Source organism: Bufo gargarizans, chromosome 2 (genome assembly GCF_014858855.1).
Source record: "Bufo gargarizans isolate SCDJY-AF-19 chromosome 2, ASM1485885v1, whole genome shotgun sequence".
In the NCBI taxonomy this organism is placed as follows: domain Eukaryota; kingdom Metazoa; phylum Chordata; class Amphibia; order Anura; family Bufonidae; genus Bufo; species Bufo gargarizans.
In genome coordinates, this window is record NC_058081.1 from 153,815,259 (window position 1) to 153,835,453 (window position 20,195).

Here is a 20,195-nt window from a genome sequence, read left to right on the forward strand (position 1 = left end):
TAGCAGGACAACTAGTGCAATGTGAACAAAGCCAGACTGTAAGCCACACCCATATCAGACCATGTGATGGAGGCTACCAGGTGCAAAGGAGAGTGTTTGAATGCCAGGTGAAGGCACATACACTACATATAAAACAAGACAAAAACACAGAAATATAGTGGCAAATCTGGGGGAGCTGCTCAACACCTAACACTGTAGCGTGTTTTTCATTGGGGGAGCAGCCCCACCGCATGTGGACCGCAGCAAACGACTATCCCCAGCAAAAAATATTTTGCATACGGTGGAGGATGTCGGCGCGGTCCACATGCACCACAAAGGCATCCTACACAAAATGGAGCATTGTGCGGATGAAAATATAATCATAAATCACAGAAAAAATGCTCCACACGGATATGCCACTGACTATACTGGCTAGTCATAAATGCAGATATTAAAAGCTGAGACTTTTGCCAATATATTCCTGTCAGGAAGATATCGGAGCCCAACAAGCACCACGTCACGGTTCTCAGCATGGCAAGAGGTCCTACCACTACGCTACCTATGGTGTGAACACGGTCTGAAGGTGATGTAATCCAGCTCACAGCCAAGCTTCCACACAACCGCCTAGCAGGACAACTAGTGCAATGTGAACAAAGCCAGACTGTAAGCCAAGCCATATAAAACAAGACAAAAACACAGAAATATAGTGGCAAATCTGGGGGAGCTGCTCTATATTTGCCACTATATTTCTGTGTTTTTGTCTTGTTTTATATGTAGTGTATGTGCCTTCACCTGGCATTCAAACACTCTCCTTTGCACCTGGTAACCTCCATCACATGGTCTGATATGGGTGTGGCTTACAGTCTGGCTTTGTTCACATTGCACTAGTTGTCCTGCTAGGCGGTTGTGTGGAAGCTTGGCTGTGAGCTGGATTACATCACCTTCAGACCGTGTTCACACCATAGGTAGCTTAGTGGTAGGACCCCTTGCCATGCTGAGAACCGTGACGTGGTGCTTGTTGGGCTCCGATATCTTCCTGACAGGAATATATTGGCAAAAGTCTCAGCTTTTAATATCTGCATTTATGACTAGCCAGTATAGTCAGTGTGCATATCCGTGTGGTGCATTTTTTCTGTGGTTCCATAACAACTGAACCGCTCCCTTGATCTTGGCAGGGAGGATACATTTGGGAGCACTGCCCTCAAATTTCACTACTTACATGCTGTGGTCACAATTGACCATGACATCTCAGAGGTTAAAAATCCCTTATGAGTGATTTTGCCAATCACAGACAGTGCCTCCAGGTCCATAAGGTAAAGACCAGCACCGTTCTTAAAAACTGTGATGATCCTTTATTTTTGAGTACAGCAAGCACATACAAATAATTATGGCACCCCGACTGTAAATGCGTTTCAGAAAAACTACATGTCCTTAACCCTTTCAGTACCGAGCCACTTTTCACCTTAAAGGGAACCTGTCACCTCCCAAAACAATCCCAAGCCGCCAGCAGTGTGTTTCTGATGATGCCTTTCTTCCTGAAGGCAGATGCAGCAAATGTACTGAAAACTTTGTTTTATCCGCTGTGCGCTTCTCCACACATGCTTGAAGTCAAGAGGGCAGCTGCCTCCTTGCTTCAAGTCACGGTAACTGCGCCCCCTTCCCTGCCCCATCACTGTGACTGACAGCGCTTATGCACGAGAGTTCAGCTGCCTTTGCCGAACAGCCGGCTGTCAGTCACAGCGAAGGGGCAGGGAAGGGATCGTGGTTACCGTGACTTTGAAGCAAGGAGGCCGCTGCCCCCTTGACTTCAAGCATGTGTGGAGAAGCGCGCTGGCTGCCTTTAGGAAGAAAGGCATAATCAGAAACACACTGCTGGCTACATGCAGGTACTGCTTGCGGCTTGGGATGGTTTTGGGAGGTGACAGGTTCCCTTTAAATCCCAGGCCAATTTTGCAAATCTGACATGTCACTTTATGTGGTAATAACTTTCAAACGCTTTTACTTATCCAAGACATTCTGAGTTTTTCTCGTGACACATTATACTTCAGGACAGTGGTAAAATTGAGTTGATATATTTCACCTTTATTTATAAAATAATCCCAAATTTACCAAAAATTTTAAATTCACAATTTTCTAAATTTGAATTTCTCTACTTTTAAGACAGATAGTAAAATAAAATAGTTATCCGTCAATGTTCCCCATATGTCTGCTTTATGTTGGCTTAATTTTGTAAATGTTATTTTATTTTTTTAGGACATTAGAAGGCTTCGAATTATGGAAGCAATTTTTCAAATTTTTAACAATTTCCCAAACCATTTTTTTTAAGCACCAATTCAGTTATAAAGTGATTTTGAGGTGCTTACGTAATGGAAACCACCCATAAATGACCCCATTTTAGAAACTACACTCCTCAAATTGTTCAAAACGGATGTTACAAACTTTATTAACCCTTGAGGTGTTCCACGAGAATTAAAGGAAAATGGAGAAGAAATTTCTATATTTCACTTTTTTGGTAGATTTTTTTGTTCATCAATTTATTTTTACTACACAGCAAGGGTTAACAGCAAAATAAATCTAAATATACATTACTCTGATTCTGCAGTTTACATAAATACCCCATATGTGGTAGTAAACTGCTCTATGGGCACGTAGCAGTGGTCAGATAGAAAGGAGCGCCATATGGATTTTGCAGGCAGATTTTGCTAGAATGGTTTTTAGGCACCATTTTGTATTTGAAGAAACCCTGATGTACCCCTACAGTGGAAACCCTCAAAAAGTGACCCCATTTTAGAAACTACACCCCATAAAGAATATATTAAGGGGGTTACTGAGCACTTTGACCCCTAAGCGTTTTATGAAATTTGGAAAAGTTTCATTTCTTACATTAAAATGTTGCTTTGTGGATTACAAAAGATTGGGATCGGACTGCAACCGTACACATCTGGTACAAGAAAGGTACAGGTGAGCTGGAGCTTACTTTTGCATATAAAGTGCCTCTAGGTATCTGCTGTGTAAAATAGCAGGCATTTAGCATCTACGGCGCCTGCTTAGCTTCTGAGCGTATACCATCTTTAAAGTGTGGATTGGACAAGGTCCTTTAAAGGGGTTTTCTGAGATTTTTATAGGTTATCAGTGTTATACAAAGCTTCATTTTACCCGTTGTATATAAAATGTGAGCTTGCTTGCTTTGTTTCTTTTTATCTGCTTTTTCCTTTTGGTAAAAGCGTAGTAGGACTGGCTCACAAATAAGAAATATGCAGCTTTCAGTTATTCTATTCATTCCTGTGAGGGCATGCAAAAATGCACTAACAATGCAGCACATGGAGAAGATCAATAATTTTATTTATTTTTAAGTTCAATTTAAACCAACTGTGTTGAATATACAGTACAGACCAAAAGTTTGGACACACCTTCTCATTCAAAGAGTTTTCTTTATTTTCATGACTATGAAAATAGTAGATTCACACTGAAGGCATCGAAACTATGAATTAACACATGTGGAATTATATATTAACAAAAAAGTGTGAAACAACAGAAAATATGTCATATTCTAGGTTCTTCAAAGTAGCCACCTTTTGCTTTGATTACTGCTTTGCACACTCTTGGCATTCTCTTGATGAGCTTCAAGAGGTAGTCACCTGAAATGGTCTTCCAACAGTCTTGAAGGAGTTCCCAGAGATGCTTAGCACTTGTTGGCCCTTTTGCCTTCACTCTGCGGTCCAGCTCACCCCAAACCATCTCGATTGGGATTCAGGTGCGGTGACTGTGGAGGCCAGGTCTTCTGGCGCAGCACTCCATCACTCTCCTTCAGGGTCAAATAGCCCTTACACAGCCTGGAGGCGTGTCTTGGGGTCATTGTCCTGTTGAAAAATAAATGATGGTCCAACTAAGCGCAAACCGGATGGAATAGCATGCCGCTGCAAGATGCTGTGGTAGCCATGCTGGTTCAGTATGCCTTCAATTTTGAATAAATCCCCAACAGTGTCACCAGCAAAGCACCCCCACACCATCACACCTCCTCCTCCCTGCTTCATGGTGGGAACCAGGCATGTAGAGTCCATCCATTCACCTTTTCTGCGTCGCACAAAGACATGGTGGTTGGAACCAAAGATCTCACCTAGAACCTAGAATATGACATATTTTCAGTTGTTTCAGACTTTTTTGTTATGTATATAATTGCACATGTATTAATTCATAGTTTTGATGCCTTCAGTGTGAATCTACAATTTTCATAGTCATGAAAATAAAGAAAACTCTTTGAATGAGAAGGTGTGTCCAAACTTTTGGTCTGTACTGTATATGAGGAAGTTGCTTAAACTATTTTATACTATGTGAGGCAAAAGTCTGGGCACACCATTTTAACTGGTGTGATTTATAGAACATTGACCTCCAATCCTTCAGTAACATGTGAACTGGATGCAGAAGATTCTTGTTGTGCCCATGTATGCTGACCAATTAGTAAGGGAACCACAGGGCATTTAAAATTAATCTATTTATTGTCAGATTACTACTGCAGCTAATAAGAATAATCCTCAGGATAGGCCATCACTAGCTGACCAGCATCGGTCCTACAATCAGAAGACCTACAGATCAGCTGTTCAGACTTAACTATATATCACCGTCAACTGTGTAGTGGAGGGTGCTTGTTACTACAGCGCTGCTTCCATTGAAGTGAATAGGAGCAGCGCTGCAGTGACTAGCTCTATCCACTACTCTCGAACAGGTGTCAGACCCCTGCTGATCGGCTAGTGATGGTCTATACCAACGAAATTAGACAACATTAATTCCTAACTCAGAAAGTTTAAACTAAAGCTTTTCTTTTCATTTCATAAAGGCTTGTACTTTTTTATAGAATAGAACTTTTGAAGCAAATAGGCAGTAGTGTTTATAAATTATTCGATTATCACAATTTCTTCACTTTAGGCAATTAACGGAATAAATCATGAAGAAAAGGATAACTGTGTTGAGGTAATGTCATAAGTTTGTTAACATATTTGTAAACTTATATTACTACAGCTGGGGATTTCCACATTAAAGGGGTTTTCCCATCATATACAATGGGGGCATATCGCTAGGATATGCCCCCATTGTCCAATAGGTGCGGGTCCCATCTCTGGGACCCACACCTACAATGAGAACAGAGCAGAGAAATAAATGGAGGGCACACTGCACATGCACAGGCGCCCTCCATTCATTTCAATTGGGCCGCCAGAAAATAGCCGAGCGCTGGTTCAGCTATTTCTATCTGCCCTATAGAAATAAATGGGTGCAGGGGCCGCGTGTGTGTGGTCCGCTCCCATTCACTTGTATGGGAGCAGCGCTTGGTGGTGGATGGTCCTCCAGCCACAGCTCTTCCCGCTCTGTTTTCCTTGTAGGTGCAGGTCCCAGAGTTGGGACCCGCACCTATCAGACAATGGAGGCATGCCCCCACTACATGTGATGGGAATACCCCTTAAAATTTACTTTTTTTATAATATTTGTAGGATGTCTAAAGGATATGGGAGTATAAATTTATTGTAGTGTGTGGGCCATTTACAGCTAGTCTGGTGCAGAGCCCACATAGACATAATTCATCACCTTTATTAAAATTGCTTAAAAGAAGTCTGTCACCTCGTTTTAAAATGTTAATGGGATGACATTGCTAATGGAACAATCAGGTGTATGTGTTTTGCAGGCCACAGGAAATGACAGACTCCCTTTAAACCATCAGCATGTCAGGCACAGAAAGTGCAGACAGTTTTTGGTCACTTTATCTTCTTTAAAGGCCATGCACACCTTTGGTGGCAATTTATTTTTATTATTGAACTGTACTCATTTTGAACTAAATATCATTTTTTTTCAATAGGTCTTTATTAAAAATATTAAGCTGTTTTCCCTGCACAGCTTTGAGTTTATCTAGAAGCTTGTTCTGGATTTTCTCTCTGCTCCATCAGATGCAGAGCTGACAGCTACTTATCTCTGACCTTATAAACACTCAGTATAGCTCATCTTACTGATTAGAACGACCAAAGGGATCATGACCTTTCAGTAATTTACAGATAAGGGTTATTAGATGACCAGACTGTGCCATAATGGCTCATATTTTTAATAGAATTATATTGATCCCAAAACGAGTAAAAGGATAAAAAAAAATATATATACAGTACAGACCAAAAGTTTGGACACACCTTCTCATTCAAAGAGTTTTCTTTATTTTCATGACTATGAAAATTGTAGATTTACACTGAAGGCATCAAAACTATGAATTAACACATGTGGAATTATATACTTATCAAAAAATATGAAACAACTGAAAACATGTCATATTCTAGGTTCTTCAAAGTAGCCACCTTTTGCTTTGATTACTGCTTTGCACACTCTTGGCATTCTCTTAATGAGCTTCAAGAGGTAGTCACCTGAAATGGTTTTCACTTCACAGGTGTGCCCTGGCAGGTTTAATAAGAGGGATTTCTTGCCTTATAAATGGGGTTGGGACCATCAGTTGCGTTGTGGAGAAGTCAGGTGGATACACACCTGATAGTCCTACTGGATAGACTGTTAGAATTTGCATTATGGCAAGAAGAAAGCAGCTAAGTAAAGGAAAACAAGTGGCCATCATTTCTTTAAGAAATGAAGGTCAGTCAGTCCGAAAAATTGGGAAAACTTTGAAAGTGTCCCCAAGTGCAGTCACAAAAACCATCAAGCGCTACAAAGAAACTGGCTCACATGCGGACCGCCCCAGGGAAGGAAGACCAAGAGTCACCTCTGCTGCGGAGGATAAGTTCATCCGAGTCATCAGCCTCAGAAATCGCAGGTTAGCAGCAGCTCAGATTAGAGACCGGGTCAATGCCACACAGAGTTCTAGCAGCAGACACATCTCTAGAACAACTGTTAAGAGGAGACTGTGTGAATCAGGCCTTCATGGTAGAATATCTGCTAGGAAACCACTGCTAAGGACAGGCAACAAGCAGAAGAGACTTGTTTGGGCTAAAGAACACAAGGAATGGACTTTAGACCAGTGGAAATCTGTGCTTTGGTCTGATGAGTCCAAATTTGAGATATTTGGTTCCAACCACCGTGTCTTTGTGCGACGCAGAAAAGGTGAATGGATGGACTCTACATGCCTGGTTCCCACCGTGAAGCATGGAGGAGGAGGTGTGATGGTGTGGGGGTGCTTTGCTGGTGACACTGTTGGGGATTTATTCAAAATTGAAGGCATACTGAACCAGCATGGCTACCACAGCATCTTGCAGCGGCATGCTATTCCATCCGGTTTGCGTTTAGTTGGACCATCATTTATTTTTCAACAGGACAATGACCCCAAGAACGCCTCCAGGCTGTGTAAGGGCTATTTGACCATGAAGGAGAGTGATGGGGTGCTGCGCCAGATGACCTGGCCTCCACAGTCACCGGACCTGAACCCAATCGAGATGGTTGGGGTGAGCTGGACCACAGAGTGAAGGCAAAAATGCCAACAAGTGCTAAGCATCTCTGGGAACTCCTTCAAGACTGTTGGAAGACCATTTCAGGTGACTACCTCTTGAAGCTCATCAAGCGAATGCCAAGAGTGTGCAAAGCAGTAATCAAAGCAAAAGGTGGCTACTTTGAAGAACCTAGAATATGACATATTTTCAGTTGTTTCATACTTTTTTGATAAGTATATAATTCCACATGTGTTAATTCATAGTTTTGATGCCTTCAGTGTTAATCTACAATTTTCATAGTCATGAAAATAAAGAAAACTCTTTGAATGAGAAGGTGTGTCCAAACTTTTGGTCTGTACTGTATATTTGCCCCTGAAGTTGTACATGGCCTTTAAAGTTTGTGAATCCACTGGTAACTTGATTTCATGGAATCTCCTTTTACAATAAGTAATAAGCGAGAGTGGTAAGTGAAATGATTAGTGAAATTAAATAAATACATTTTCTATAATAAAATTTACTAAAATTTTACCTTTATACAATAACTTGAGCATTATTAACCGCTTGCCGCCACGCTAACGCCGAAAGGCGTCATCGCGGCGGCTCTCCCAGGTCACACTAACGCCAATAGGCGTCATCTCGCGAGACGCGAGATTTCCTGTGAACGCGCGCACACAGGCGCGCGCGCTCACAGGAACGGAAGGTAAGCGAGTGGATCTCCAGCCTGCCAGCGGCGATCGCTCGCTGGCAGGCTGGAGATGTGATTTTTTTAACCCCTAACAGGTATATTAGACGCTGTTTTGATAACAGCGTCTAATATACCTGCTACCTGGTCCTCTGGTGGTCCCTTTTGTTTGGATCGACCACCAGAGGACACAGGTAGGTCAGTAAAGTAGCACCAAACACCACTACACTACACTACACCCCCCCCTGTCACTTATTAACCCTTTATGAACCACTGATCACCCCATATAGACTCCCTGATCACCCCCCTGTCATTGATCACCCCCCTGTCATTGATCACCCCCCTGTAAGGCTCCATTCAGAGGTCCGTATGATTTTTACGGATCCACGGATACATGGATCGGATCCGCAAAACGCATACGGACGTCTGAATGGAGCCTTACAGGGGGGTGATCAATGACAATGGGGTGATCACGCATATAGACTTCCTGATCACTTCCCTGTCATTGATCACCCCCCTGTGAGGCTCCATTCAGACGTCCGTATGATTTTTACGGATCCACTGATACATGGATCGGATCCGCAAAACACATGCGGACGTCTGAATGGAGCCTTACAGGGGGGTGATCAATGACAGAGGAGTGATCACCCATATAGACTCCCTGATCACCTCCGTCATTGATCACCCCCCTGTAAGGCTCCATTCAGACGTCCGTATGATTTTTACGGATCCACGGATACATGGATCGGATCCGCAAAACGCATACGGACGTCTGAATGGAGCCTTACAGGGGGGTGATCAATGACAATGGGGTGATCACGCATATAGACTTCCTGATCACTTCCCTGTCATTGATCACCCCCTTGTCATTGATCACCCCCCTGTAAGGCTCCATTCAGACGTCCGTATGATTTTTACGGATCCACTGATACATGGATCGGATCCGCAAAACACATGCGGACGTCTGAATGGAGCCTTACAGGGGGGTGATCAATGACAGAGGAGTGATCACCCATATAGACTCCCTGATCACCTCCGTCATTGATCACCCCCCTGTAAGGCTCCATTCAGACGTCCGTATGATTTTCACGGATACATGGATCGGATCCGCAAAACACATACGGACGTCTGAATGGAGCCTTACAGGGGGGTGATCAATGACTGGGGGGTGATCACCCATATAGACTTCCTGATCACCCCCTGTCATTGATCACCCCCCTGTAAGGCTCCATTCAGATGTCCGTATGATTTTTACGGATACATGGATCGGATCCGCAAAACACATACGGACGTCTGAATGGAGCCTTACAGGGGGGTAATCAGGGAGTCTATATGGGATGATCACCCCCCTGTAAGGCTCCATTCAGACGTCTGTATGTGTTTTACGGATCCACGCATCTATGGATCGGATCCGCAAAACACATACGGACGTCTGAATGGAGCCTTACAGGGGGGTGATCACCCCATATACACTCCCTGAGCACCCCCCTGTCATTGATCACCCCCCTGTCATTGATCACCCCCCTGTAAGGCTCCATTCAGACGTCTGCATGTGTTTTACGGATCCACGCATCTATGGATCGGATCCGCAAAACGCATACGGACGTCTGAATGGAGCCTTACACGGGGGTGATCAGTGACAGGGGGGTGATCACCTCATATACACTCCCTGATCACCCCCTGTCATTGATCACCCCCCTGTCATTGATCACCCCCCTGTAAGGCTCCATTCAGACGCCCATATGTGTTTTACGGATCCACGCATCGGATCCGCAAAACGCATACGGACGTCTGAATGGAGCCTTACAGGGGGGTGATCAATGACAGGGGGGTGATCACCCCATATACACTCCCTGATCACCCCCCTGTCATTGATCACCCCCATGTAAGGCTCCATTTAGACGTCCGTATGTGTTTTGCAGTTCCGATCCATGTATCCGTGGATCCGTAAAAAACATATAGACGTCTGAATGGAGCCTTTCAGAGGGGTGGTCAATGACAGAGGGGTGGTCAATGACAGAGGGGTGATCAGTGACAGGGGGGTGATCAGTGACAGGGGGGTGATCACCCCATATACACTCCCTGATCACCCCCCTGTCATTGATCGCCCCCCTGTCATTGATCACCCCCTGTAAGGCTCCATTCAGAATTTTTTTTGGCCCAAGTTAGCGGAAATATTTTTATTTTATTTTTTCTTACAAAGTCTCATATTCCACTAACTTGTGTCAAAAAATAAAATCTCACATGAACCCCTCACGGAATCCAAATGCGTAACATTTTTTAGACATTTATATTCCAGACTTCTTCTCACGCTTTAGGGCCCCTAAAAAGCCAGGGCAGTATAAATACCCCACATGTGACCCCATTTCGGAAAGAAGACACCCCAAGGTATTCCGTGAGGGGCATATTGAGTCCATGAAAGATTTACATTTTTGTCCCAAGTTAGCGGAAAGGGAGACTTTGTGAGAAAAAAAAAACAAAATAAAAATTTCCGCTAACTTGTGCCCAAAAAAAAAATTTCTATGAACTCGCCATGCCCCTCATTGAATACCTTGGGGTGTCTTCTTTCCAAAATGGGGTCACATGTGGGGTATTTATACTGCCCTGGAATTTTAGGGGCCCGAAACCGTGAGAAGAAGTCTGGGATCCAAACGTCTAAAAATGCCCCCCTAAAAGGAATTTGGGCCCCTTTGCGCATCTAGGCTGCAAAAAAGTGTCACACATCTGGTATCGCCGTACTCAGGAGAAGTTGGGCAATGTGTTTTGGGGTGTCATTTTACATATACCCATGCTGGGTGAGATAAATATCTTGGTCAAATGCCAACTTTGTATAAAAAAATGGGAAAAGTTGTCTTTTGCAGAGATATTTCTCTCACCCAGCATGGGTATATGTAAAATGACACCCCAAAACACATTCCCCAACTTCTCCTGAGTACGGCGATACCAGATGTGTGTCACTTTTTTGCAGCCAAGGTGGGCAAAGGGGCACACATTCCAAAGAGCACCTTTAGGATTTCACCGGCCATTTTTTACACATTTTGATTGCAAAGTACTTCTCACACATTAGGGCCCCTAAATTGCCAGGGCAGTATAACTACCCCACAAGTGACCCCATTTTGGAAAGAAGACACCCCAAGGTATTCCGTGAGGGGCATGGCGAGTTCCTAGAATTTTTTATTTTTTGTCACAAGTTAGCGGAAAATTATGATTTTTATTTTTTTATTTTTTTTTCTTACAAAGTCTCAGATTCCACTAACTTGTGACAAAAAATAAAAAATTCCAGGAACTCGCCATGCCCCTCACGGAATACCTTGGGGTGTCTTCTTTCCAAAATGGGGTCACTTGTGGCGTAGTTATACTGCCCTGGCAATTTAGGGGCCCTAATGTGTGCGAAGTAGTTTGAAATCAAAATGTGTAAAAAATGGCCGGTGAAATCCTAAAGGTGCTCTTTGGAATGTGTGCCACTTTGCCCACCTAGGCTGCAAAAAAGTGTCACACATCTGGTATCGCCGTACTCAGGAGAAGTTGGGCAATGTGTTTTGGGGTGTCATTTTACATATACCCATGCTGGGTGATATAAATATCTTGGTCAAATGCCAACTTTGTATAAAAAAATGGGAAAAGTTGTCTTTTGCCAAGATATTTCTCTCACCCAGCATGGGTATATGTAAAATGACACCCCAAAACACATTCCCGAACTTCTCCCGAGTACGGCGATACCAGATGTGTGTCACTTTTTTGCCGCCTAGGTGGGCAAAGGGGCACATATTCCAAAGTGCACCTTTCGGATTTCACAGGCCATTTTTTACACATTTTGATTTCAAACTACTAACCACACATTAGGGCCCCTAGAATGCCAGGGCAGTATAACTACCCCACAAGTGACCCCATTTTGGAAAGAAGACACCCCAAGGTATTTCGTGATGGGCATAGTGAGTTCATGGAAGTTTTTATTTTTTGTCACAAGTTAGTGGAATATGAGACTTTGTAAGAAAAAAATAAATAAATAAATAAATCATCATTTTCCGCTAACTTGTGACAAAAAATAAAAAGTTCTATGAACTCACTATGCCCATCAGCGAATACCTTAGGGTGTCTACTTTCCGAAATGGGGTCATTTGTGGGGTTTTTCTACTGTTTGGGCATTGTAGAACCTCAGGAAACATGACAGGTGCTCAGAAAGTCAGAGCTGCTTCAAAAAGCGGAAATTCACATTTTTGTACCATAGTTTGTAAACGCTATAACTTTTACCCAAACCATTTTTTTTTTACCCAAACATTTTTTTTTTATCAAAGACATGTAGAACAATAAATTTAGCGAAAAATTTATATATGGATGTCGTTTTTTTTGCAAAATTTTACAACTGAAAGTGAAAAATGTCATTTTTTTGCAAAGAAATCGTTAAATTTCGATTAATAACAAAAAAAGTAAAAATGTCAGCAGCAATGAAATACCACCAAATGAAAGCTCCATTAGTGAGAAGAAAAGGAGGTAAAATTAATTTGAGTGGTAAGTTGCATGACCGAGCAATAAACCGCTAAAGTTGTGGAGTGCCGATTTGTAAAAAAGGGCCTGGTCACTAGGGGGGTATAAACCTGTGGTCCTTAAGTGGTTAAATGACTGGAGGAACGTTTTTTCTTTCCCAGAATTGTGTATTTCCTGGGTTTGAAAGAACAGACTTACCTGGAAACATTAAGGCACCTCAGATCTTACAGAACATTGCTAAAGTCCAAAAACTTAAGGTATGTTTCTACCAAGGCATGCACAGCCTATTCCATTTAGATACCAAGAAGAGCATGTCCCAGACCATTCTTTGGGTTCTCTATAGCTACACCTTCTTAATATATGGACCATATTTAAAAGCACTTAAGGGCTGTTTTACACGAGCTAGTCCATTGTGGGAATCACACTGTGAGCGTGATCCTCCATTCTGGACTTGCAGGGTGCACGGCATTATCATGATTTATAATTGCTATCTGCCTCTGCTCGAACTTACTTCTACAGAATTATAGTGACAGCTTGCTGTCAGTATAATTCAGTAGATACAGGTCATGCAGAGGCACATAGCATTATAAATGATCATAATGCCCTGCGTTCCTGCAAGTCCAGAATGAAGGATCACTCTCACACGCGGAGTGTGATTCCCACAATGGACTTACTCATGTGAAACAGCCGTGAGCTTACTTACCTGATCCCCGATGCTGATTTCCTTCCGGATCGCTCCTCTGCCTGCAGAGCACAACATCCGTCGATTTGGGGTGAAGCCAATATCAGGCCACGGGGATGTGTGAATCCCCCAGCCCATCACCCCCACGCCCCCCGGCGATGGATATTGTTTTCTGCAGACAAGGGAGATGAAAAGATGGCCGTGGAGCGATCAGGGAGCAGGTAAGTATGGTCAGGGTTGCAGGTCTGGGCATTGTAGAGGCGGGTATTTAGTCTTGGATATACCCTATAAGGTCTGCTGCAGTTTAAGTTACTGAAAGACAATCACATCCACACAGAAAAGAATATGTGTAACATATGATTCTACAATGATTGCTGTAAAGAGGTATTATATATATTAAATAGCATTTGGTTTACAGTTTTTAATGGAAACAAGACACTTAAGTGGGGTTTACAGGACTTTTGACATTGATGGCATCCTCAGGATATCCTCTATCAGATCGATGGCTGGCTCCCGACACCCCTAACGATCACCTGTTCCAGGCAGCCGTAGAGTCAGAAATGATACAGTGCAAATGCTGGAAGCAGACAGCTCTGTACCCTGTATAGTGACCATGCCAGAATGCTGTAGCTCAGCTTCCATGTAAGAGAATTGGCGCTGAGCCGCAGTATGCCGGTGCCGAAAAATACACCGTGTACAGGGGCTTCTGCTCTTTACACATTTGATTGGTGGGGGTGCAGGATATTAGACCCCAACCGATCTGATAATGATGTCCTATATTGAGTATAGGTGTCACGGAAGGTGTACAGGAAACAAGGAAACACAAAATGAATAAACAACTGACTGGATCCAAAACTAAGGAACAAAAAGGGTGACCCCTGCATCCGACCTGGCTCTCTCCCTAACTGCTCAGCCTATGCGAAAAATCCCAATGGTAGATGATCGCATATCCTCGTACCTCGACTGTATAACACCTGAACACCCTATAATAGTGAGGGGACACGACCACCGGCTCCCTACACTAGATACGGAGGGAGTCAGGGTCACCTGGGATCCAGCAAACAGAAAAACACAAATGAATGCACAACACTTATCTTGTAGAAGACTGAGAAGTAGGATCAGCTTGCACACACACTCCAGGAAGTAATATAAACCGCAAACTGATGCACTATGGGGAGGAATTTAAAGGGATGCAATCAGTACAACTACATGACAGCTGAGAGAGGCTAACGAGATGAGGAACTGAAAGCAAAACAAAGGAAGCTCAAGGAGGAGGTTCTGAAAGGCATCTGTCAGAGCTTCTCAGATGTCTGGTGGTGACAATAGGTCACCAATATCTGTAGCCCAGACAATCCCTTTACTAAATGTGAGATAATTAATAAGAAATAAACACACCTAAAGTGTTTTGTTTTTGTCTTTCACTTTAATGAAAAAAATTATATATTGCAAAGCTATCACATATAATGCTTTCATAATATACGTCTTTAAATGCTTTGCATCTTTCTTCTAAAATTTCCCAGTGTTTCTGTTTCCCATTAATCATAAAGCGGAAAGGAGACAGAGCTTGGGTCTGATTGCTGGACACCTCTGTGTACTGTATGTACCGTAGTACATTAGTTTCTATTGTAATGCTCACATTCAGTCAAAGGGTGAAGACCTGTGCTTCTGCTACTTCCATTGATATGCTTTGCAAAATCAGCATTAGCTATTCATATGTTTTGGCTGTTCATGTTATTATTTATGTTTGTGTTTTTTGTTATTGTTCAATTTTTATTCATTGGTTTTACGGAAGTCCTTCTAGGATGTAAGGTTTCAGGCATACAAAAGCAGGCACACTTTTGTGCAAATTACATTTTGCCTAAAAATGTTTTATCAGTTCTCTTCCACTGTTTCTAATTCCCCCCCAAAAAAAATTGGCAGAGAGTGGAGGGCGCAAGGCCACAATGTTTTGACATATTAACGGTTATGCGATGACAGATGACAATCTCTTTCAAAGCTAGAACCAGTCATGCACCTCACATGGATCCAGACATCTGCCCATTCATTCCTAAAGTTGCTCTGCTAGATTATTTTCAGTGTGAGGCGCATGAGCAGCACAAGATGCAACAAATATGTATGAGGCATACAGACTTAAAGGGGTTCTCCGGGAATTAAGAAAATGAAAATACCTAAATATTACTTTATTATAAATATATTCCCAAATGCCTTTCATATGTTATAATGGCCGCTGTCATATTAGTACACACAAAACCTGTCCTAATCGCACAACAGTTACTTCAGAGCACTGAGGTAAAGAGCTGCCTCATCCTTCTTTCTGCTCTACTTGTCAGGGATTATGATCCTGAATACAGTTTAATATGATATTTAGCTGATTCTTTGTGGGAATGGAGTTCATGAGGAGACATGAAGTAAAGAAGGGATGGACAGGACAGACTGTGGTGATGTGGGGCTGTGGTAATGGAGACTACATAAAAGTGCTGCTTCTCATTAGCCACATCTGCTCATGAACGTAATTCCAACAGAGATTCAGCTAAAGATCTTATCAGCTGTATTCAGGACCATAATCGCTGACAAGCAGAGCAGAGAGGAGAATGAGGCAGCTCTTTATTTCAGTGTTGTGAAGTAATTTGTCCTGCTGTGTCATTAGGACAGGTTTTGTGTGTACTAATAGAACAGCTGCCATTTTGTTTCTTCTAATGATTGCTCCCTAGACAAAACGAGCCATTATGACTAATGTAAGGTATTTCGGAATATATTTATAATGAAGTAATATTTAAGTATTTTCATTTTCTTAATTCCCGGAGAACCCCTTTAGAAAGACCGACAAGTCGTCAGTTTGTAATGAAAATGCCCCATATTTGTGTCCTTTTTCCTGAAAACAGTAACAACGATAATATGTTATTTTCAAGAGTATTAAACTACAGCATAAATAATTAATACAGTTGCACAACAGAGTTAATATATTATGTGTATATATTTATTATTATTATTATTATTATTATTATTCCATCACATGTCCGTTTTAAGACCAATGTTAGTCTATGGGGTTATTCACACAGCAGTTTTTTTGAGTAAAAAACGGACGTAAAAAAATAGAACATGTTCTATCTTGTCTGTTTGTTTTTCTCTGACAGACTGCCCCCATACAATTGAATAAGTCCATTTTCAATGGCCCTTTCTCAGAAAGGCATCAGTGAAATAAACGTCCGTTAAAAATGTCCGTATTTAACTGACAGTTTTTTTCACTGTCGTGTGCATGTAGCCTAACTGTCACATATTGTGTTTTCCGAATATGTTTTATTGAGTTATTTGCATTCCTTAGGAAGGAACTGGGAAAATATTATCAACATTACTTCTATCTGAGAAGTCAATAGCCATATTTCAAGATTGCTTCTGGTGGTTTTTTCTTCAGAAATTTAAGGTCAGTTGATTTAAGGTAGTATAACTAAATATAAGCTAAATTGCACGGGTATATGTTTGATTGCATGTTTAACATTGGGTGTTAAAAATAAAGCAACGTTTATGTGATATGAAGACCATGATTAATATAAAAAGACAATGATTTCCTAGATCAGCACATGAAGAAACATACTGTAACTATTGCACACAGTGTAACTTAATGAAAATAGTAAAATCTAGTTTAGTACATTTGGTAAAATCTGCAGTAAATCTGCAATATGTTAGGGGAAATTTGTTGAAAAATCGTCAGCTGCATTCATCATGTGACAGATTATAAATCCTCATTGTGCTTTTAAATTCACTACTATGGTTTTCTAAACTTTGTTCACATGACCGGTACTGCATTTTGTTGTTAGAATGTTTGGTACAGAACCACTATTGACCCCTTCTACCCCGGGCCATTTTTCACCTTTCCTGCCTAGGCCCATTATTTTTTGCAGATCTGACGTGTCACTTTTCTGGTGACACATTGTACTTCATGACAGTGGTAAACTTGAGTCGATATATTACACCTTTATTTATAAAAAAAAAATATTTAATTTCTCTTCCTTTAAAAGCAGATAGTGATACCTCATAAAATATTTAATATTTAACATTACCCTTATGTATACTTTCTGTGACATCATTTTGTAAATGTCATTAATTTCTTTTGAACATTAGAAGGCTTAGAATTTTAGAAGCAATTCAAATTTAAAATAAAAAAAATTTATGAAAATTTTCAAAACCCACTTTTTAAGTTATAAAGTCACTTTGTGGGGCTTACATAATAGAAACCATCCATAAATGGTTACATTTAGGAACTGGGTTGCTCAAGTTATTCAAAACTAATTTTCTATACTTTGTTAACCCTTTAGGTGTTCCACAAGAATTAAATGGAGAAATGGAGATAAAATTTCCAAATTTAACTTTTTTTCTGATTTTCCATTTTTGTCCATTTTGTCGGTAACACAGCAAGGGTTAACAGCCAAACTAAACTCAAAACATATTACTCTGATTCTGCTGTTTACAGAAACTCCCCATATTTGGTTGCAAACTGCTGTATGTGCACAAAGTAGGGTCCAGAAGGAAAGGAGCGCCATATGGGTTTTGGAGGGTAGCTTTTGCTGGACTGTTTTTTTGATACCATGTCCCATTTGAAGCTACCCTGATGCACCCTACAGTAGAAACTCCCAAAACGTGACCCATTTTGAAAACTACGGAATAAGTTAACAGTTTTATTGATACTATTTTGGGTGCATATGAATTTTGATCGCTCTATGTATGTTCATCTGACAGGTTAGATCATGTGCTACTCTTATTCTTACAGATGTGACAGTATCAAATATGTCAACTTTTTTGTTTGTGTCAGTTTAACATAATAAGGCATTTTTGAAAAAAAATCATGTTTTTGTGTCCATTTTCTGAAGGCCATATTTTTTTATTGTTCTGCTAGGGGCTTGTTTTTTGCGGGAAGAGTTGACGTTTTTATTGTTACCATTTTTGGGTACATGTCAATTTTTGATCATTCAATATTGCACTTTTTGGGACAAGATGACCCCCCCAAAAAATTTGGGGCACAGTTTTTTTTTTTTTTTACGCCATTCACCTTAGGCGGTAGATTATGTGATATTTTTTAAAATGTATTTCAATTTTACACATCAAAAGCATATCTTAAACAAACTGATGTTTTAGTGTCTCCATTTTCTGAAAGCCATTTCTTTTTTTTTTCTAGGCGATTGTCCTATGTAGGGGCTCATTTTTTGTGGAATGAGGTGAAAGTTTGATTGGTACTATTTTGTGGTACATATGACTTTTTGATCGCTTGGTATTACACTTTTTGTAATTTGAATTTTTCTTTACAGCGTTCACCTGCGGGAGCAGGTCATATGATATTTTTATAGAGCAGGACATTACAGACACGGCGATACCTAAAATGTATACTTTTTTTCCATTTCAAGTTTTACTCAATAAAAGCATTTTTGAAACAAAAATTGATGTTTTAGGGTCTCCATTTTCTAAAAGCCATATTTTTTAAAATCTTTGGGTGATTGTCTTATGTAGGGGTTCATTTTTTGTGGGATGAGGTGACTGATTGTTACTATTTTGGGGTACATATGACTTTTTGATCGCTTGTTATTGCACTTTTTGTGACTTTTTTAGCACTGTTTATATATATATATATATATATATATATATATATATATATATATAAAAAAAATTTTTTACAGAGTTTATCTGATGGGGTAGATTATGAGCTGGTCGTTACGGATGCGATGATGCCTAATATATTTGTTTTTTTTTTTCCTTTTTTTCAACTTTGAGGGGTGGGAAAGGGGTGTTTTTTTTTTTTTAAAAACACTTTTTTCATAACACTTTTATTTCTTAAATCTTTGTCCCACTCTTGGACTTCAACTTTTTGGGGGTCTGATCCCCTCTGCAATGCATTACAATACATCTGTATTGTAATGCATTGCCTGGCAGTGTATTACACAGGGACTGGATCTCCTAGGCCTCTGTAGAAGACAAGCCCAGATGCCTCTGGAAGGCTTCAGGCTGCCTTCTCGCCCATCAGGTCCCCATCACCACAGCGCGGTACCCAATGGAGGCCCTGACTGGCCGCAAACACCTTCTATGCTGCGGTCAGCGCTGACCACGGCATAGAAGGGGTTAATCCACCGGCATCATTGTAAAAGCAGGGGCTTTTTTTATCAGTGGTTGCCGGGCCCCTGCACTAATTGGCATGGTGTACTAGTATGACAAATATGCTTTGTGTAACTTTACATTTTTTACCTTATTATCTTGGCTCACATGTCGGAAGCTGTCTTATGTACATTTAAAACTGGCTCTAAATGCGCCAAAGTAATGGAGAGGCCTGTGCCTCTTAACTTCGGCAGATCCTCTGCCAGCGATGGGGCTTTATTAAGACTAGTGTCTAAAATGCTGGGGAAGCTGAGAAGATTGATATATTTTTATATGGGATAAGATTCAGTAAATAGTGTAGTTTACATCTACAGCACTATGAAGATCTATCGGTACAGGGAGGAGTTATCAGTGATTTGATAGCTACCTCTGTATGCACACTTAGGCACACAAAGCTATCAATCACTGATAACACCTCCTCCCTTTACCATTGCTGTTCACATATTTTTGAGCTTTAGTGACTCCGTCTTTTTAGGTTCTATTGCTATGAATCAGCTCTTTATTGGGGTATTATTATATTTATGTAACTATCTTTATCAGGGTCTTAGACAAGACTACCGGCTTTTTATGGTGGCATATTTTAAGTGTTGCATGGGTGTCCTGTGTCACGAGGAGCAGTTGCTTGGCATTCTATGGACAGGTGGGCTCCTGCTCTAATGGCTGGGGTCAGGAAAACTCTAGTCAGAAAAACCTCAGTAGTGACCACAGTATCTAAGTGACCTCTGAGTCTTCTGTGTATGGAAGCCAATTTGGCCATGCCAGAAGCAGGGTCATATAAACTGTCTGTCAATGTGAAACAACAGGTTTAATGCACTGTTCTATGTGA

The 20,195-nt window shown here is 41.1% G+C and overlaps 1 protein-coding gene across 1 annotated transcript in view; it reads left to right on the top strand.

Annotated features, from left to right (window-relative positions):
• FAM227B (family with sequence similarity 227 member B) overlaps positions 1-20,195 on the top strand; it is a 529,618-nt gene that overhangs the window by 108,779 nt on the left and 400,644 nt on the right. The window contains exons 5-7 of the mRNA XM_044279615.1: positions 4,903-4,947; positions 12,711-12,806; positions 16,554-16,652. Coding sequence (XP_044135550.1) covers positions 4,903-4,947; positions 12,711-12,806; positions 16,554-16,652 — 240 coding nt within the window. The remainder of the gene's footprint in view (positions 1-4,902; positions 4,948-12,710; positions 12,807-16,553; positions 16,653-20,195) is intronic.